A 21,450-nucleotide genomic window follows, 5' to 3' on the forward strand; every position below is an offset into this window, starting at 1 on the left:
AGTTACTTCTTCTTTATAATAGGGAAATCTCCAAGTTTGCAGTTTATTTACAACCTCCTAAGAGTTGGAGACAAAGTTACAACACTGGGAAAGGCTCCATAGTAACTCTGAGGTCCTACATCTCAGTATTTCTCTAGCCCAAGAAACACAAAAGAAGCAAGTAATTAAGTTGGGTTAAGACTTTGTTCATGGTCAAAATGTCCTTTGTTAGTGTCCTCCTGTACAGATTTAAATTCTACTGTGTATTTCAGAAAGGGACTTTTTTATTCCTCTCTAGATAAAATTTGCTTTCCTGGTCTGTGCCACACTGCTTTTCATATCTGTTGGATATGGTTTCCTCTTTCCAGTGTCTCTGCTGCAGTTTTTAAATCAGCCTGCACCCTTCAGCCCATCCCATTTCAGCACCCACAGCTTCTCCTCGCAGTGCCAGGCGTGAAGAGAAGGTTGTAGCAGGGCTTAGTCACGTAGCTTAATACCATTTCTCTGAGTATTCTGGCCTGGAGAAAGATTGCTGGACTTCCTTGGGTTGAGTGTGATGATCCCAGTGCCCTTGAAGCACCAGTGGAAGGAAAAGTCAACATCCCAAAAGTTACAGAGTCTCAGCTGATGGCTAAAAAAAACCCCTAACAACTCTGTTGGGTCCAGTGAATTATTTAGCATGTGCTGTCAGCTTGATTCTGAAAAATGATGAACTATGTCTCACGTCTTCTGTATGCCCCTTCTTTCCGAAAATAACATGAGTAGCAGCTCAAAATGTGCTGTATTGACGCACATTCAGTCATGCTTGGGCCAACAGCTCTGCACGTGTGTCCAGTCCATGGCACAGGGCACGTGAGAAGATCTGCGTAGGGTCAAAGGCTGTACCGTAGTACCTCTGTACACCACTTAAAAATAGAAAATTGGAGATCTCTTGCAATTCCTGGCTTATGGAAGTTAGGTTTTAAAATCAAAACAGTTTTCTCGCAGTGTACTTCAGAGGGGAGGAGAATCGCATTGCATTTTTGTGCAATGAAAACCGGATGGAGAAAAAGTGCTTTAGCAAATCCTGATCTGCAGATCCTGAGTGAAAACTGACTCAGTTGATACAAGAGCTGGTGGTGTTGCCATGCACTGAGTAAAGACATCTTGTGAGGGGGTGTCCCCACTTACTCGAGCTGCCAGGCTGTGATGAGAGGGGAAGGAGGGGGGACTTCAGCTTGGGATTTTCCTGCAGGTGGACTTCCTAAGCTATGTTAACTGTCTGGGAGCATGACCCGTCAGAGGTGAGAGGTCCTTTCCCTTTACCTCTACCCCTCTTCTCAACTGCTCTAGGCCTTCCCACCAGAGTGGGGCTGGAAGCTTCAGCTGCTTAACCTTGCTTCAAGGTTAGATCCTTAGTAAGCTTACGTTCAGTTGTCTTCTGGGGATGCTGACAACATTTTCTTGGAGGATGGAACCAGCAAAATTCAAAAAAAGTGTGAAATCACGGTGAGCAGCAGTGTTAGGACATCAGGGTTTGGTCCTAGCTCCCTCTAGTGCATGCGTGTGGGCAGAGGGACGTAAAACGTCTTATTTAAAATATTGATACAGTAATTGTGTGTAAATATATACTTCTGTGATCTTTAACAAAGCTTTTAATTATTACTGCCATAGCTAGTGCACTAGCAGTACTCAAGCAAGCAAGGAAGGTGTTACCTGCTCAGCTTCGCTCACAGGTTAAGATTTCACAGAGGATGATCTGTCCTGACATTAGGAGAGAAGTGCTATCCTGAATTCTGAGACTGAATTTCAATTTTGAGTAATGCCAACACCTGTTTTGGGGAGCTTTGAATTTCTCAGTGGAAAGCCTTACTGTTGCTTCGTTTACATATATGCGTTGGTGAGTCCCACAAGGATTAAAAGGTTAGGACTCAGCCCAAAATCAAGACACATAAGTGCTGGTGTCTGAATATGGGTGTTTTAGGTGTTTTTTAGTTACAGGTGTTTTTTGTTTCCAAGTTTTAAGTGCCCATTACAGTCTGGAAAGGTTATCAGCACAGCCAGATGGAGTCTGGCTCACCCTTCAGAAGTCACACTGGGCTTGGTCCAGTTGCCTAAACATGTGTTAGATGTTTAGGATTGGCCTAAGCTGAACCTTGGGTGTCTTAGGTTATCCAAGACATTTTGACAAGCTTGGCAGATGCAGTAATAAGGTATAATAGTAAAATGCCACTTTCCTTTATTTGTCTTTACGTATTTCACATAGTACAATTCTGACAACACCTTATCTTGAAATTGTGCTTATATGCAGTATTCATTCCCTCATTTTTGGACCATTTTTTTTTTCTTTTTTTAACATGGGAGGCCAAATTGCTATAAGCTACCTGATTAATGTCTATGGAAGGGATACGAGTTATTATGAAAATATCATAGTCATTTTTACTTGAAATGTTTTATAGCCAACTACATTTTCAAATGAGAGTTTTTAATGGTTTTTTTCCATACACATTTTAGAATCCTAATCTTCAAACAAACAAAACCCAAAAGATTTTCCAGAAGTACTTTAGTATCTTAGCAAATATTAAAGGAGATGAGTAGCTCAAGCTGACAGCAAATTTAACTGTTTTGGGAGACTTACCATTTTGGCAATGTTAGGTTTATGATTGGACTCGATGATCTTAAAGGTATTTTCCAGCCTAAATGATATGTATGATTCTAATACAGGACCTACAGACAGATCTGCACACTTTTGAATTGGATGACAGGCAGGAGACCTTAGCCCAGATGGTCCTAAAAGCCTGGTGAGCAAATGCGCTGAGCCTGCGGTGGGTGACCACATGAAGTGACCTCCAGGCTCCGTTGGGTGGGCTGTGTCACCCCATTGACTGCAATGGGAGGTCAGACACCAGCATTTCTGTGTCTCATTCTTCCTTAGTTCTTGGTTATTGCAGGGCAACTACCAAATTCCACATTTTTTAAAAAGAAAATAGGCTTGCTCACATCACTTCAGTACAGAGCAGTACATGCCTTTATTTTCTGTAGCAATGAAAATGGGCCAAAACTGACGGTATAAAAACAGCATTAAAAAAGAGAGTGCTTCTTAAAGATGTTATTTAGGGACAACATCATTCTACTGGTTATATGACCTTTAACCAGGAAGGAGAAATTAAAAGGCAGATCCAGCAGAAAAATGAAACACTCACAGGCCATGTCTGAAAAGAAATGTAAGATCAACAGGCTGGCTCGTGCTAAGGCTTGTGATTATCTAGCACAGCTGCTTTAAATTATGCATCAGCGTTTGCACTAAATTAGGTAGCAATTATGCACGTATTAATTATGAAATCATTCAGTGGCCTTCAGTTTTGTCAAATTCTGTAAAAATACAATGAAGTGAAAATAAAAATAGTTACGTTACATTCAAGCGCCACAAACAAAAGGACGAGTGAAATATTTGCCCCATAATTCAAGAAGTAGTTAATGTAGCCTAAAATACAAACATGCCAAATGTTTGACAGGGATTTGGGATGCCGTGCAGGGCAGCTCCCTCGGGAGGGAGGAGATGTGCAGCGACAGAGTAGCTCTCCTGGCAAGGGCCTCTCCGCAAAGGCAGAAGAGGATGCTCCTTAGACCGAAATGTCATGTGGCACCTCCTCAAGCTAATTTCTCCTCCTTCATCAAGCACAAGTGCCACTTGCTCCCTCTTGTAGATATTCCCTTGTGTCCCCAAAAAGGGCTTCTTCTCCAACCTACCTGTCTAACCCCTCTGACAGAGGGCTGGCCTTGGCGCTGCTGCCAAGGCTTTTTCTGTCTCACCTTCCCTTTCTTCCGTGTGGAAGCCTGCTCAACTTGGAAATGAGAATAATAGTAGCAATATGCTGAGAAAATGAATTGAAAAATCTGGAAGATAGTAGGGAACAGCCTTTTTTTGTTGTTTGAAAGCAAGTTTTCGAGAAAGAAGGTGGGAAGGGGAAACAAATGTTACTTACCTCTTTAGTGCCAGTATATGTGACAAATAGGAGCCTATGCAAAATTCACATTTGTGATTTGAAAAGCTTTAGTTGCAGTTTCTTAGGGAATGGAGGAGGTAGGTAGGAGAGCACTTCTGCTGTGAATAAGAAGTATCTAAATATTTTTTGTCTTTTTTTTTTTGACAGAAAGTTTTCGTCTAGAAATTCTATAAAGTCCTATATTAAATACTCCTATAGAAAATTTTGTTCTAACAACAGAAAAGGCAATTTGAGTGAAAAATTCCCACAAAGTAAATAGAAGAATAGGTTCCTTTCTCAGACATTATCAGAGGGGATGCTTGCAGGGAGCGAGCACTGGGCAGAACAGCATTTGTAATTTATGGCGTCCATGTATGGTGCGATGCTGCTCCACATAGAGGGACCAGCAAGCTTTGGCATCTGGGATGCAGGACTGGACATCTCACCTTGTAGCTGCACCAGGCTGGAAAGATAAACCTTAACAGTCCTTAGTCACAAAGAGTCATTTCTCTAAGGAAGGCATTTGAATAGCAATAGCTTGTCACAGTAGGAAAGGCAAACACAAACTGCTTGCTGGCTCTTTCATGCTAGACACACAAGGATAACAAGCCTTAATTCAGTTATCTTGTCCGGAGACACAGAGTTACATGTAAGTAGCTGTAACTTTCAGAATTTACTGTTTGCGGACTCCAGAAGTGAGTTTCCAATCTCAAAGCCCACAACAAATCTCGGGCAGTGTCAAGAAAAGCCCCTTTGAATTGCCCTGAAATAACTGACATTACAAATACATGGCAAGATTTTGTTTTCTTAAACTGTAAGGCAGCAATGAAGCAAAACTAAATTATTAACCTGGACAATTAAAAAGAACTCTATTTTAAGTCTCATACAAACTTTAATCAAATCTTTGTTCTACTTTTAATAACATTTTTTGTCTCTTAAGGTAGAGAGTTGTTTCTGTGTAGATGGTGAAGTCTTCTGGCAGGCTTGCACGCAGAGTTTGAGCTCACATGCTTATGTACAAGAAGCCAGTGGGAAGAAATGGAAAATCTCTGGGATTTTGTTTGGTTTTTTTTAGCAATTCCCGCCTCACACACCCTGCCCCTGTAACGAACTGAAACCTGACTTCCTCTGGTATCCTGCTAGATGGCAGCATCACATCATACCAGCAGTAAGCAGAGGCAAACGCTGATTTATTTTATGTAACAAAAATCAAGACACATTTCCCTTTCCTGTTATAGACCAGTTTAGCTTTCATATCACTACAATTAAAAAAATGTATTTATGTTCCTTTCTTTTGTGCTCTTGCTTTCAATTATTCAGCTAATGATACTTTGACAGGTTGAGTAGAAGTCTTTTGGGGCACACGTTAATTATTTAAACACAGGAACATTTTTCTGAGGTCAACTCATTTTGTAGGCATTTGGGGAAAAATGAGTTTGCTTCATGGTGCTTAGCATGGACACACAGCTCATGTGAGTCTGGTTTTTTCCATCATAAAATTTTAACAGTACAGTGCAGTGCAGACCTCCAGATGTACTTGTTTGGGATAATTGCATCTGGACATCTCTAACTGCTCAAATTATTTTCCCTTGAATCAAACGAGTATCTTATTTTTTATCTCAGTGTATGATTTATTGCCCACCATAAATGCAAGTCTTTGGCTTTGAGCATGCAGGAGGCTGCCCACGTAACCGCAGTAGAAACAAACATTTATTTACTTGTTTGTTTGTTGTCGTGACTTTAAGCTTGAGGCAGAGATTTGTTCACTTAGACTGGCTCCATTTGTGGTGCAATGCTGTCTGCACTGACACATAATAGTATGTACATCTGTTCATGGGAGAATATTCAGATAAGAATGAAGTTGAGGAAGCAGGAAGCAGTCAAAAGTCAGAAGAATTAAGATTTTCTCAGTGAAGTTATAAGTACAGTGAGTTTTATAAAGCAACATAAGCATGGTGTCAGATGAGTAACCCTGATGAACATAAATTTGGTGCCTTTTTGTGTCTGAGTTAAGTTCTAGACGTTGTGGACAACCTCTTGCATGGAAGGGAGCCTGAATTGGAGAGCCAGGTTTTGGGAGTGGAGGAGTTTCATTGCAGTGGTTATGTCTAAAGGGATGCCACATGTAGTGACTGTCTTATTTTGCATTATTTGGGCATGCATGACTTGTAAAAGGAACATATGAAGCTTTTTGTTAACAAATCAAAAAAAAGAAGCTAGGAGAGGACACCTAGGAAAATGCAGGCTTGGAGAAGTAGCATCCCCGCGAGAGGAATACGGGCACTTTCACAGGTAGGGCTCAATTTGTGCTTGGCCTCTCACTCTTTGTGCTCTCAGTTCCTCTGTGTAAGCCTATTCTGGCAGTTTCTGAAATTCAAGAAGAGAAGGGAAATGGCCTGTAAGTAGGAGGTGAAAAACACAAATGATTGCAGGAGCTTAGCCCTGCTGAAAGGTAAAATTGAGTGGCTATTCAAAACAGTCACTGTGCGGTTGCTCCTAAAATATTACAGCAGTGGTTTTGTCATTTCTATGTAGTCTGTCTGCTGCCTGTGCGATTAGTTAAAAATAGAGTTTGGTAGAATATATATCAGAGTGTGTTATGATCAATTTTTAGTACTTCATTATTTATTGCTTTAAAGAAGAATAAATAAAGCCAGCCAGATTGCTTCCCTTTTTAAAACAACTTGTCCTGTTTCTTCGAAGTGAGTAAATACCTATTAGGTTGAACTTAAATATTGTACATTATTACTTGAGCAAATACCTATTGAAGCTCATAAGCATGCGAAGGAGTTGGCAGCACACGTGGCTTTGGGCTCTCTTTCAGGACCTCATGAATATTAAATGAAAAGAATGATGCTGTTGAACCCTTGAGCCCTGTGGGATCCCAGAGCCGCCTTGATCTTTTCTTTAGATCATCATGAAGAGCTGGATTCAGGCACGGTCTCTTGTCGGCTTTATCACACCCTGATGGCCAACAGCATGTGCCTGAAGGAATGAAAATGCACTAGCAGATGTGTCCACTTCAGCGTGGACATCCAACCCTCAGCCTTTTCCAGGGGCATATTATCAACATGTGGGACAGGCAGAACTGGGGACGCACAGATTTAGGGAGGAGAATGGAGCAGGGCACCAGAATTACCATGTCAGGGGATGGGCTGTCAGAAAGCCAAGCAAATAGGACCTCCACCCTGCAGGAAACACCTGATGCCCCTTATATTAGTTACTGTATGGGCAGGCAACCAAGGAGATCACTTCTAGCCTAGACATCTCACCTTTTATTTACAAATCGGGGGACACCTTATTGATGAGCAGAGTAGACAAATGTGTTGGGGATTCATTGGATTAATGGCAAAGCAATAGGATAAAAATCCTCCTTCAGCCCTGAATTGAGGAGAGGTCACAGTTAATGAGAAAAATGAAGCATGTTTACATTAAATCGTAAGATGCTGGAAATAAGAATGAGGTTTCTGGCCATCAGGAGAGGAGGAGAAGAAAAGGAAGGAATCCAGTGACACAAGGTGGAGCTCAGTGCGTTTATGAAAAGTGATAAAGAGTTCGGCAGAGACAGCAGGGATAACGAATTGCTTCCAGCAGGTCCCTCCAGCCCCATTAGTAGTTCCTTTAGGTTTTGGTTGGGAATACATTTATTCAGGGGGGTTTTGTTTCCGGTATTTGCATGTGACCCTGTTTTACAGGGGTACAGACTGGTGACCAGGAATTTTGAATGTGGCAAGGGACAGAGGAGGGAGGCAGGTCTGAGATTCGGTGATGGGTGCACAGACGTGCAAGTGTATGCGATAGAGGCAAGGAAGAGAAGCTCCTGCGGCAGTGACCAGGCCTGTGATGTCTATGGAGGTCCTGCTGCTGAAGCCATGGAGAAATAGGTGAAAAAACCCGTAAAAATTAGGTAAGACCAAGCAAAACTGATACAACAGTGATTACACACAGTAAATGTCTGAATATTTACTCATCCTTTTCCACTTTTGATTAAAAAGACTGATTTTGAAGAAAAAGAACAAGGCGCATGCCACAAAAGAGCATTCTAAGAGAAAATGAAAAATAAAGAGATGGAGGCATTTCCCAAAGGCATGGACTATATAAATAGTCTTTGGTTTCATGTCAAAGGGAAGAAATACTTGGTGTTAGTTTTATTTTTATAAAGCGGGAGAAGTTATGAGACAGCGTGATATGAGCTGGCTGTCTGAAAATATCTGTTGTTTTTAGTCTATACCCAAGATATATCTGACCAGTCTGCTGCTCGTGCGAAAAACATGAAAACAGAAAATGTCACTGCAGAAGGATTCATCCACCCTGACACAGGTGTCTAAAAGTTAGATACCTCAGTGTGAACTTTTTGCCACAGACTTTGCGTTTGGTGGAAGGGAAAAAAAGGCATCCTGAGTTGATAGTCTCTCTCAGGCTAAAATAAGTTGCCTGAAGTAGGCTAGGAAGATTTAAAATAGAGTGACCAGCTGAGGCATATGTGTCTGAAATCATCTGAGATGAATCTTATCTACAAGAAACTCCTATTACTACATTGCATTTAAAATGAAAGGCTGAGCAGTCCAAAATTTTTACTATGTATGAGTTGATTTTTGGTAGAATAAATGCTTCTCAATGGGGAGGTCAAATGTGATCTTAATTCCCCCTTAAAATGTATTAATGCTTATAGAGCAAAATGTAATTTGGAGAAATAATTTCAGAGCTTTGGAAGGGAAACATCTCAGAGGTAGATGCAAAGTCATGTTTTCCAGCTGATCCACTGTGACAGGTCTGTAGTTGAACAAGAGTTCATGTACTGCATTCATGCAGAATGGTAAATTTCCTGTATTCATCGTTGTATAATAAATCTGGAGCTGGAAACAGAATTCAGCATGGAGAGAATAAAAAAGCTGCGTGAGTTGTAGCTTCAAAACAGAAAATCTCAAGCCAAATGGTGTTCTTGAAATTCCTAGTGCCCAGTCATGATTCTGGATAATTTGGTTTATTCTGTGAACTGTATCAAGTGTAAAGCAGTGCACATAGTTACCTGGGTGTCAGAAAAGAGTACACAGATGTGGAATTTCCACCACAAGTTTCTCCATTTTACTGAAACCACTGTCAGTAACATCCCTCTTGGTTGTCCTTCCCATGGACAACACTGCAGAACTGTATCACCCTTAGGAGCACTCCTGGCTGAATTTAGGGGTGTTCTGTGTTGCACAGGGGGCTTAATGACCACTGTGGTCATGCAGAGGTTCTGACGGTAGAGGTCTTTTAGACCTCTTTTAGCCATGCTCTGATAGAAAAGACACTAAGTCTTGGCATGTGGGAGCTGAAAACGTCACCTCTAAAGAGCTGGAAAATTTTGAAAAGCAAATGCTTCTTGGCAGTTAGAAAGTAGTTTGCAGAAATCTAGGTTCACTCTATGTATCACTGGTTTCAGTGAGGTCTGGTAACCAACACTGGCACAATTTTCCTGGTTTTAGTTTAAAGGGTAGCCAGCTTTCTGGCACTTCAAACAGGTACCAAGCAAGAAGGCAATGGAGATGGTGCCCTATGTCTGTGATTGCCTTCAAAAACTGCCCGTTGCTGTTATTAAATCTTCTGTGCATTGCTACCCCAGACTGTAAGTGTCAGGCTGTTCTGCTTTTGGAAGAAATAGTGTTTGTACTGTACCTCTTCCTGCAGCAGCTGAAGATATGTCTGTATCCATACCTGTGGATTTTATCCATACAGACCATGAGAAAATGCTGTCCCATGCTTGACCTGCAGACCTCTGTACATGGGACAACGCACACTCATTGTATAGTCTTATTTTTCAGGATTTTATGCTTGTATATACTACGATAAAAGTGCCAGTACTTCATATCAAGTTCTTGTGAAGCATAGTGATATAATAGTATCACCGCAAATCCAACAAGTCATCTATACATTTATTTGAGATGTAATTCTTCAAAAGGCAGCAAACATGAAGGTTGTTGGACCTATCTGCAAGTAATGAGGGAGCACAAGCTCCATACTAGGCATTTGCAGGGCTGTTCTGTGGTCGGGATGTTCTGTACAGCCTCTCCTTTTTCAGCATGCAAGCGACGGAGCAATTAGCAGCAATGCAGACTTAGATAGCCTCCATCTTCCATCGCAGGTTATTATTTCATTTGTAGATTAAACAGGAGAATTTCACAGTGTGTTTTCCATGCAAAGTAGTTTGGCGTTTTACGTTTCTCTGTCAGACGCTGTGAAAAAAGCAGCTGCAGAGGCTGCTACATGTGTACGTAGCTATGGCAGAGCTGTGATATCTTTTGAGAAATAGGGTGTGAACGTATAATTAAAGACTACGGGATACATTTTACACTTTGTGGCTAAGGTTAAAAAAAATAAATAAAAATGTAGCTTCTCAGTTCTCCATCTCCACACTGGAGAAGCTTGTTCTGAAGGGGTTTTTTTCCGAGGAGGACTCCTACGTGCACTAGAAATAGCCGGGGTGCAACATGCCCTAGTTACATCTCCTGCACGCGCGGCGGCAAGGACGACGCAGTGGGAGCGAGCCGGCCCCGGCGCCACTAGCAGCAGGAGAAGCGTGGTGGGGAGAGGGCTCCAGCTGCTCCTCCTGCGCCCACAGCCTCGTAAACAGGACGTGCTGGCCCTCAAAAGGAAAGTGCTCGCATTGTCTTCCCCGTTTCCTGAGTTTCCAGAGGAGGGGAGGAACCCAGAGGAGGGGAGGAACAGCATGATGTGGGACGGGGCAGTGGAAGTCCTTCCCTGGGCTCTGCTGGAGCAGGGCAGAGGGGTCCCGGCTCTTTCACGCTGCCCAGGGTCCCTCCGTCCTACCTGGCACTCAGTTGTGTTTAGGTTAGTCAAAGCATCAGGGATAGACCTACCCTTTTCCTAAGATATAGCCTGGGATCAAGCCTTCTGCCTCCTCTGTCACACATTTTGGAGGAGTTGTGAGCATCAGTCTTGTGGGGCTGTTTGGCCTTTTAGGACATCTTGGCATAAGGGGCAGGTGATCTATCTCCCTGTACAGGGAGAAAAAAGCTATAGAAAAATGCAGATTTATCCCCTTAAAAGTTGGCAGGCAACGTAGGCAGCTGCAGCGTCTGAAATTCTGGGTTCTTTACACTGAGTAGATTTCAGGTTGTGTCCCATTAAATCAGACCTTAGGATTCTTTAAATACACTTGCGTGATTACGGCTAACCCAGTATAGCTAAAGCTGCTTTATTAATTACATGGACATGTTGGGCCGTAACGGGCTAAAAATATCAGCGCTGATCATCTTGGTCACTTCTTATTTGCAGCACAGCAGCGTTCTTTGTACCTCCTGTCAAATCACCGTGCTGTAGGCCAGGGCTATCACAGGCTTTATTATTCCAGCAAAAGTATTTCTTTGTTATTGCAATAGGAAACAGAAGATGGGTGATAAGCTAACGAACTCACAATGGGTGGAAGTTCATTAAAAATATATGTCCTTGTTGTATGTATGATGTATTGGGATGTTAAGCGCTTTGGAGCAGCAGGTGTTTGCACAGTGTCATTACAATGGGGCCTCGCGTGTTGCCAGATTTTCAGCGCTGGTGGTAATCAGAGATGACTTTTTGGTGTGCTGGCCGGTCAGATGGGGTCACGGGGAGCAAATAGCAATGAGACAGACCCTCGCCGCCCAGAGCGATGGGAGGTGTCACTCCTGATGTGTCGCTCAGATGGCAGGCTCAAGAGGAAGGGACAAGTTTGAGGGGCTGTAGGAATTGGAGTTCGGAGGTTTTGCATATCCCTCCTCCTCTGGGAGAAAGGAGGGTGACTCTCAGGTGTGACAGCTTTTACATCGCTCCCGCGAATGCTTCATGCCATTGGCAATATTTTGGTTGAACTTCAGGCTCTGGGCAGTTGTCTGTAGTAGTTGGGAGTCCTGATGGCGCGCTGTGCCATTCCAAACCCAGAGCAAAGCAATCCTCTCTGCTTTTCAGAGCAGGCTTCATGCAGGTGTGATGGGGCAGGGAACCAGAACTCCCACACAGAGGTGTGCGTGTTTCTTTCTCGCGGTCTGTATGTCAGAGGTAGTATGTTGCTGAAATTATTTTCAAAACACCTCCCCCCCCCGCCTTTTAAAATAAATATTGCATTAAACAGCGGTCTAGCTTCGTAGTACACAAGTAGGTCAAAGTGCTGTCGTAACTGTCTTGCATACCACCTACAAATACAGCTTAAAAATACATGGGGTGCCAAACTGAATGGGAAGGCAGGCGATGCACTCTTAATTCCTTGACTTGTGCTCAAGTCTGGAGCACAGATGAGCAATGGGGTGATAAAACATCGCACCCCTGGCTTTTGACATCACTTCCACTGACAGCCGTTTCAGGGGATGGAAATCTGGACTGGTTTCCAATACCACGAGCAGGTTGCTGGGCAATTTAATCCCAATTTAACCTTAGCAGTATTGGAAGCGCAAGAGTTCGCATCTGTGAAATGATTGCTTCACCCTCAGTTTGAGACATAGAGGAGGTAAAGCAGCAAGGTTAGTGACCAGCTAGGTGCACAGAGGTATCGCTGCGATCATCCCCTTGGATCTCCTGACATAAGGAAGCGTGAAAAACCTCTCAGGCTTGCTGACCCACAGATAATTTTTTTAGGAAATAAGCTGCTTTAAGTGCATTGAAAAGACACTTCAGCTTATTGAAACCACCTGGCCCAGGACATTTTTTGGCATGTTAGTGGTGAGGGACCCTGCCTTCACTGTTCCCCCTGGTCACTCCTGACTCTGTGGGAGCAGAGTGGGAGCCAGAGGCACCGATGCACTTGGGAGCCTCCTTGGGAGACACAGGGCCCCCTCCACAGACAGCCGAGGCGCTGAGGGCGCGCACCCCACCTACAGCCAGGCCCTTCCTCTCTGGCTTTGGTGCAGTCTCCAGTATTTTGGCACATAAAATCCCCCCTCCATGTGTTCTCACGCATATGAGGAGGACGACCAGGTTTGTGAAGTGCAGATGCCTCCCAGGCAGCATGAGGATGCGGGATGCTGTCCCAGATGGGATCCTGTCCCGGATGGGGTGCTGTCCCGGTTGGGATGCTGTCCCGGATGGGCTGCTGTTGTGGCTGAGCTGCGCCCCAGTTTAGTTAACCCCACACTGGCTGTTTGGGTGAAGTGCTCTCACCTAAAATCGCGATCACGCTTTTCTTTCTCTTGACAGATAATCCTGAAATAGCCGGCAGGAGCGGGACGGAGTGTCACGAAGCCTCCCTGCGGACGGCCAAGCACGGCTACTGTACATACTACCCCGTCTCCTCCTCTCTAGAGTTGCCACAAACTGCATGCTAAGTCAAGAATTTGTTCCTACGGACAAATCACAAACTCGAAAAAGCTAGTGCTGCTATGTCATATATGAATATTAAATATGGTATGCTTACTATACTCCAACCTAAAATAGTTAACTACCTGAATACCAGCTGTGATGTTTCAAGACATAAAGGGTAACATTTAGTTTTAAAGGTTTTTCTAAGCATAGTTTAATTCTTGCAAATACTGTCTTTTCTCCATAACTATACCCAACGGAAATGGTCCAATTAAGTTAGACTCGTGAGATTCAGGGTTTATGAATCTTCTGAGCTCAGCAATAATCAAGTTGTATTGGCTAAAAGCTTATCCCAGTTGCAGGTTTAATTTTCACCCCAACTATGGTTGGGGTTTTTCTTCTCGGTTAAAAAAAAAGATCAATCTTGGTTTTGCTCCCCCCGCGAGTCGATTCCAAGACAGAGGGAGGGAAGCGCAGCCCAGCGCCCTGCACCCGAATATTTTTAGCCAGAAGTCCAAAACAAAGCACAAATTCTTTAGATGCACATGGTTGGTGTTTGACTTGTATGGAGAAGTTGCATTTGAATCATAGCAGAATAGCAGAGGAAAATTTTAAAAATTTTGCACAGTATGACCTTCGTACCCCTTTCAGTCCCCAAAAGAACAAAGTCTTGAGAATATTATTTTACGAGTATATTTATAATGTTTTTAAAAGAGACTTTGCAGAAGTGCCTAAATTTTGTCACATCAGACTTGATGAAAGTGAGCCTGATGCCAACAGTCAGCGCTCACCGGAAGCAAATAATCTTTCAGACTCATAGTCAGGTTACCAAAAAGATCCAAGCTCTTAAGAAGTAACTTCTAGAAGCGTAAAATCAAGCAAACAAAAAGACCAAACTAACAAAAGAAAACGCGAAAAAGAAGGCTGTAGATGAAGAGATTTGTATGATACTCTTAATTTAATTAAAATTCAGTTGAGTCACTGAACCTTGGTAGGTGACTTTAATCTAGACTATTAACTGAACACTAAGAATGTAGAGTGAGAGTCAGTTTAATAAATCATTACTGTATTTGCATTTTTTTTAATCGGATTATAAGATTGTAACCAGATTAGAGTGGAGAAAATAAATAGTTCTTTTAATTGTTTTTCTTTAAAAACATATTTTATGTCACAAAAGTATGAAGATATCTTTAATACAATTATATACATATTATATATACATACATACATATATATGGATGAAGCAGATTTTAATGTTGTTTACTTTTTTAAATACTTTGTTGATTTACAAGGTAATTATATATGTATAATTAAAATTTCATTTGTTTGATTTGAGATTTGTTTCAAGCACTATTGTACCAAATATTTCATATTTCACATTTTATATGTTGCACATGTATCACATAAATGACATAGTTTTTAAATTATTGTTTAAAAAAAAACAAGACAGCTGTTATAAGTGGATATTATGTATAATTGTTTGCAGCATAAGTTTTCTATGTGGACATTATTAGTGATTGCAGTATTTTAACTTAACCTCTTCAGATTGATTGTAAACTATTTTAAACTTCGGCAGCACTGCCTGTTCTGAACGACTGAAGGCACTAACCATATAATTATTTGTCTTGGAAATTCTTTTCCGGGCTAAATCTTGTTTGTCCGACGTCTAATTACTATCTATTTATATATAAAGCTGGAGATTTGATCATCCGAAAGAAAAGGAAAAATAATCACGATTCGATTGTAAAATTAACATAGTGCTTGTAACGTTGCGTTAGTTTTAATTTGTGGGAAGATAACGTATCTTAACTTGTTACTTTAGCAGTTAAGGTATCACCATTATATACTATGAAAACACTAATATTTGTAGACTTTCTCAGTCATTATAACTAGGTAGTTGACACTGCAACTTGCCTATATCTGTCAAAGTTGTTTTTATTTTTTTATAATAGTTAATTTAGGCATTTGGGTAGCTTATTGTATAATACTAAATGGTAAATTATCCATGTTGTTTAAATATTTTATGTAGATAACTCTTCAAGACATTGTTTTGTGTGAACTTTTTATGTTTCGAAATAACTGTTATTCTATATTTTTTACAATTAATCCAATACTACTATTTTTTCCCCATGGATGGCGAAGCTTCAGATACATCAGGTCTTTCATCCAGACAAACTGACAGACAAAAAGAGAAAATGTATTTTTAATAAGAGATCCACTTTCCGACTTTATGACTTTGTAATATTCCTGAAAACTGTACAAGTACAAACCTATGCTCACAGTAAGGAGGCAATTACAGAGATGTGCAAATACGTGTACGACAGATTCTGCATTTTATTTATTTATAAAGTAATTTTATAGACTATTTCAAAATTTGGGAAGATCTAAAACTATTTTTCTGTATAAATATTATTTGCCAAAACTTTGTTTATATTTTAAGAAAAAAAAAAAGTCTAATGAAAATGATTAAATTTTAAATGCTTTGTTTAATTAAAAAATAAAAAAAAAAGACAAATAAAACCCCCTAAAAGAACCATGAGATGGGCCAACACAGAGACAGTGAATACTGTAGCTGGGACACGGTTTCAAGTGACTTGAGATGTCCCAGTGTTTATTTTCTTCAAAGGATACAGCACCTCACCAAAATACCTTTTTGTTTGCCTCTCTCATCCAAGCATAATTGATGATGAATATTTCAGTAACAGTTAAAAGAAACCCCTCCATTCACTCTTTTTCAGCATATAACTACTAGTGGTCTGTTAAATAGCCATTCTCTTTCTGTTGTGACGTTAAATTCATTCACCCAATGTACAACCACTGAAATAAAAAGAAACATTTTAAAATGAGAGCGGAGTCGGGGCGATCCTTTCGTGTGGTGCGGCTCTGGGAAGAGGGGCTTGGGGTGACAGAAATAGTCAAAGTGGAGCAGTCCTTTAAAACAGTAAGGTTTAAAAATAAGTATATAATTTACCTTCCCCCTCCTCTTTCCTCTTCCCCCTCCTCTCTCCTCTCCTCTCCTCTCCGCTCCGCTCCCTCTCCCTCTCCTCTCCAGGCAGGCAGTGGTTATCCCAGCAGTGTGGCTCACAGGTGCCAAATCATTCAGGGATTTTTTTGCCAGCACATCTTGCGCATCCTCTTTTCTCACCTCCATTTTGGAGGGTATTACACCAACAAATCATCCCCATTACCTACTCATTCCCCTGGGGAGAGCAGCATTGCAGAGGAGTTGTGTGCCCAAGGGCAGAGATCGCACAGCAAGCCAGGGACAGAGGAGGGATTAAAACCTCTGACTTGCAGCTCCGTGGCTTCCTCACGTGGTTTCTGCTCTTTGAGCAGGTCCAGAGAAGGGCCACAAGGATGGTTTGAGAGCTGGAGCACCTCCCCTACAAAGACAGCCTGAGAGAGTTGGGGTTGTTCAGCCTGGAGAAGTCTCCAGAGAGACCTTATTGTGGCCTTCCAGTTCCTGAATGGGCCTACAGGAAAGCTGGGGAGGTACTTTTTACAAGGGCAGGTAGCGACATGGCGAAGGTAATGGTTTTAAACTAGAAAAGGGTAGATTTAGGTTAGACATTAGGAAAAAGTTCTTCAATATGAGGGTGGTAGATCACTGGAGCAGGTTGCCCAGAGAGGTGGTGGAAGCCCCATCCCTGGATATAGTCAAGGTCAGGCTTGATGAGGCTCTGAGCAACCTGATCTGGTAACACTGTCACTGCTTACAGCAAGAGAGTTGGACCAGATGATCTTCAAAGGTCCATTCCAACCCAATACGTTCTGTGATTCTATGATTCTGTTTTTTAAAAATGCTTTAGAGAAAGGACGTGCAATTTTCTGCAGAACCAAGAAGAGTTTGTGTTAATAAGGTTGTATACATTGCATCAGCACAGGGCAGGTTCGAAAGGAGCCCAAGGTCACAAGTGAAGTGGAAAACCACCAGGGCAACCAGTCAATTTGGATGTATCACAAGTGTACTGAGCCAGAAGCCTGCTGAGAACGAGCGTGTGGGATGGAGAGGAGATGCGGGGATGACTTGCAGGGACAGAGGAGGCCTGCAGCATCAGAGGGCTGTGAGGGCATTGCAGAGCAGAAACAGCAAATGATAGAAATCCAACTCCTAATGATTCAGGAGTGGAAACTCCGTCTGTGCACACTTTCTGATGCTAAACCCCAGCCTGCAGTGACTTTCTGGACAGTTATCAGCTTCCAAGAAGGGTCATGACACATTCATTTTCTTGTCTAAAACCTGCTTTGTTTCTTCTCAACTTTGTCACTATTTTGGCAGCAAAGAAGCGCTCGTGGGTGCCACAAGCTTTCAGAATCCACACCAAACCAGCAGTCTTGGTATGCCCCTGCGTGTGGAGCATACCCCCTTCAGACAGTGCCAGTATTCCCAAAATGAAGCAAGATACTCCTAGAAAAGAGGCTTTAGAAACCTTTGGTGTTCCTGCTGCTGTGTACATCCTCATGGTGGATGGTGGCCACAGCATTGGTGCCAAAGGCTGCTCCTTTGCATGGAGCAGTCCCTCATCCCAGGCCAACATCAGCCTTCTCTAGGGCAAGGCAGCCAGGTCCACTCTCACAGCGTCTGGCCATCTATCTCCTCTGACCCCCCATGGTATAGCCATGCCTGTAGGGCCTAGTTATCATTTTCAGTATGTTCTGCTTGGTTTTCAGTTCAAAAGCCTGAAATCATCTGAGAGGGTGCAGGTTTCTTGCAACCCACTGGAATTAGTCGCATGAAATAAAAGGGGATGTGACATTTGAGGGGCTAGAGCCTGCTGGAACAGCTTTGAGTGTTTGTGTACACCAAAAGAAGCCAAAACTGGTTCGGCCTTGTCCCCACTGCACTTTGGGAGTGTCCATAGAGCACATTACTGAAACAGCAGCCAGGTTTTGTTTCAGGAAGAGTTGTTTCACTCCAGAAGATACCTTCGGAACAACCCAGCATTTCTGTATTGTGGGCAAGGCTGCTTGACGGTGTAGGCATTGAGTCTTCTGCTAGGAGCATTTATTGCATGCATTCATGAGACCCAAAAAAAGGCCATGCCTGGAATTGGTGAAAACCTTCCTTGGCATCTGATGGTACACGTACCACGCTGCTTACGCCTGCAATCATTTCTCTTGTCAAGCCTTTTCTTGAGTAACCTCCCCTTTTAAAGTCATATAATTGACAATTCTGGAGGCTTTTTCTGCTGGGTCAAGATGATTTATATTGCTGGGGTGTGCGAGGGCAATACCATCTCAGCTGTTGCATTAAAGCAGTTACTATTGCTGGTATGTAATATATTTGAGCAAATAGTGATAGGTATAGAATGTGTAGTTAGATTATCTGTGAATTAATAAATTATAAAAATATCTTCAAAATTCTTATTCTTCTAATTCTGTAATTATAGAAACGACAGAAATTGTAGAAAATAAATTACATGTTGTTTTATGAAAACACCTTTAGCCACAGAAAGGAAAAAACCACTCAAAAACGTGAAAGGAAGATGCTGGTGTGAGCTCCATGTGCAATGTTGTGTTGCGGTTGCATTATTTCCACCAAAGCTTCTTACAGAGCGAGGAAAATACACCTGGCTGTATGATTTTAGGAAAATCACTACAGGAAAGACGCCTTGCTCCTCTCATCTTCAAAGAGCTGGGTTTGGATACTACGTCTAAGGCAAACAAACCCAGCCGAGTGTCCTCCCTAGTCTAACTGGCACACCACAGGCAGGGTGGTTCCTCAGAAGGCCACAGGACCAAACAGATGCCGGCATGTGGTGGTGGTGGCGGGGGTGACCACAGGAGTGTGGGGTTCACCTTGTAGAATTAACCCCAGGGATGGCCGCACAGGTGTTTGCCCGCACTAAACCTGAGCTGTGTTTGTATTTGCCACGAACGCCTCTCCTTTTCATGGTGCTGCAGAGGGAGGAAGTGCTTTTATTTCCTCGTTTTATGGTTGTAGTCACCGCAGGGAATGCCACATTCAGAGATCCTGAAGTTGGTAGCTGACAGCAAGCTTAGGACTGCAAGCAAGCAAGTTTTTCACACTTGGAAAGCTGTTAGCGTAGGATCCGGCTTTCTCTCTGTAGCTGTCAAGTACCATTTTGGGCACTGCAGGGTGCTCACTGGGCCTAAAGCTGCTGAGGAGCAGCACTGGTCTGGATGGGTATCTTAAGTCTGCCAGCCCCATGCAGGTATCTCAGATACTCTACACCACCTCAGATGAGTTCAGTCAATGAATCACACTTATTTTCACAAGGGACTGTCCATCGCAATAACGGTTTTCAGGGATTTTAAAACACCACTGTGTGCAAAAAAAATCACAAAATCATGAGATCTGCTTAAATGGTCTGATAGTTAAAAAACCATGTTCTTCTCCGTAGGTACTTGGAGTACATTCAGCTTGCATATTTGAGCTTTTTCTCTCCTATATGATGGCTAGCAATGTTTTTCATGTTAACTAAGAGGCCCATGTGCTCATGGAGGTAAAGTTAAAGAGCAACTTCTAACATTTTGTAAAAACTTACGAAAATTGACAACACAAATCTTACTGACCTGGTGAATTCAAGAGGTTCTTATCTCTTACCACGTCATAGGGAGGAATTAAGAAATATGGTAATCCTTTGGCATGTAATATAATTTCTTCAGGCTTAATCTTCACATGGGCTTTATTCAATTATTATGCAAATGGAGATGTGATGTTGTAAGAATAACTTAGTCTGAGTGCAATTGCAATGGGATAGACCATTCCTTTATGCAGATAAATGGTTCTGTTTAAATGTTTCATGTGGAACAATTGTACCCCTACATCCAATGTAGTTACATTGCTTTACTTTTCCTGTCTTGATAGCAAGCTGTCCTTTGACAGGTGTTTGGTAGAGCCCAGATACTCATTTCCAGGTTTAAAAGTGGTAAAAGGCAAGAGCCCTGTTTTGTGCCCTTCTTCAAGCCAAATACGCTCAAAAGAAAAGCTACATAAACAAATACAAGTAAACAAGGACTCATGGAAAAAAAGTGGTCAGCCTTGATCAGATGTCAGTAGGCTTTCTAACTACAGAGTGGGAGAGAAAGCATCTTCCTTTTCTATTGACCTTAAAAGTTATTTCTTTATACTCATCCTAGAGGAAATAAACAAAGTTGAACTCTTTTAATAGAGAATTGGTGCCCTCCTCCATGAACTCAAACTTTCTGACCCAGACCAGTTATTGAAGTCCCTGGGCTGATGGCACTGCCCATTCCTCATCACTAGAAGTGTGGCCAGCAGATCAAGGGAAGTGATTCTGTCCCTCTACTCTGCTCTGGTGAGACCTCACCTGCAGTACTGCGTCCAGTTTCGGAGTCCCCAACACAGAAAGGGCACTGAAGTGCTGGAGCAGGTCCCCAGGAGGGCCACAGAGATGATCAGAGGGCTGAAGCACCTCTCTTATGAAGACAAGCTGAGAGAGTTGGGGTTGTTCAGCCTGGAGGCTGAAGCTCCAGGGGGACCTTATAGCGACCTTCCAGTACCTGAAAGGTGCCTGTAAGAAATCTAGGGAAGAGCTGTTCACTGGGGCATGTAGTGATAGGATGAGGGGTAATCGTTTTAAACTGGAAAAGGGAAGATTTAGGTTGGATGTTAGGAAAATGTTCTTCAATATGAGGGTGGTAGATCACTGGAACAGGTTGCCCAGAGATGTGGTTGAGGCCCCATCCCTGGAGATATTCAAGGTCAGTTTGATGGGACTCTGAGCAACCTGATCTGGTAACATTGTCCCTGCTCACTGCAGGGGGGTTGGACCAGATGATCTTTAAAGGTCCCTTCCAGCCCAATACATTCTACAATTCTGTGGTTTTACCACACAAAATTAAGGCCTCCTGCATTCAGTCCCGGACTTCCCATATAAGCAAATGGAGAGAGAGCAACCAAGGCTTTGCTATAGGGCAACAACGTTCAACTTCTTCTAGGCAGGATTGCCTCTCTGGGAGCCTGCTCACCCCAGATACCTATGGAGATGTCTGGGGTGACCCCTACCTAAGTCGAGCTGGGGCACACGGCGAGATGCTGTGCATCCCCATTCCTGCCCCCAGAGAACCAGGTCACCTGAGTTTCTCTTCTGAGCATACGTTCACCAGGGGAACACTGTGCCACCTTCTGCGTCTCTATGTTTGTCTAAGGGCAGTTGTTTTTTTAAAAACATCTCTTTCCTCTTGTCTTCCTTTCATTCTAGAAATGACATAGGCTTTTTTACCATCATGTGGTTGAGCAGCATGTTTCGGT

The 21,450-nt window shown here is 42.5% G+C and overlaps 1 protein-coding gene across 8 annotated transcripts in view; it reads left to right on the forward strand.

Moving 5' to 3' along the window:
- Nucleotides 1-16,059, forward strand: part of MBNL2 (muscleblind-like splicing regulator 2) — a 74,571-nt gene extending 58,512 nt beyond the window's left edge. For all 8 annotated transcript variants that reach the window (XM_010192222.1, XM_010192224.1, XM_010192226.1 and 5 more), the window contains one exon: nucleotides 13,110-16,059. In XM_010192222.1, the coding sequence (XP_010190524.1) occupies nucleotides 13,110-13,124 (15 nt within the window). In that variant the 3' untranslated portion in view covers nucleotides 13,125-16,059. The remainder of the gene's footprint in view (nucleotides 1-13,109) is intronic.
- Nucleotides 16,060-21,450: the final 5,391 nt, after the last annotated feature.

This window comes from Mesitornis unicolor, unplaced genomic scaffold (genome assembly GCF_000695765.1).
Source record: "Mesitornis unicolor isolate BGI_N332 unplaced genomic scaffold, ASM69576v1 scaffold2509, whole genome shotgun sequence".
Classification (NCBI taxonomy): domain Eukaryota; kingdom Metazoa; phylum Chordata; class Aves; order Mesitornithiformes; family Mesitornithidae; genus Mesitornis; species Mesitornis unicolor.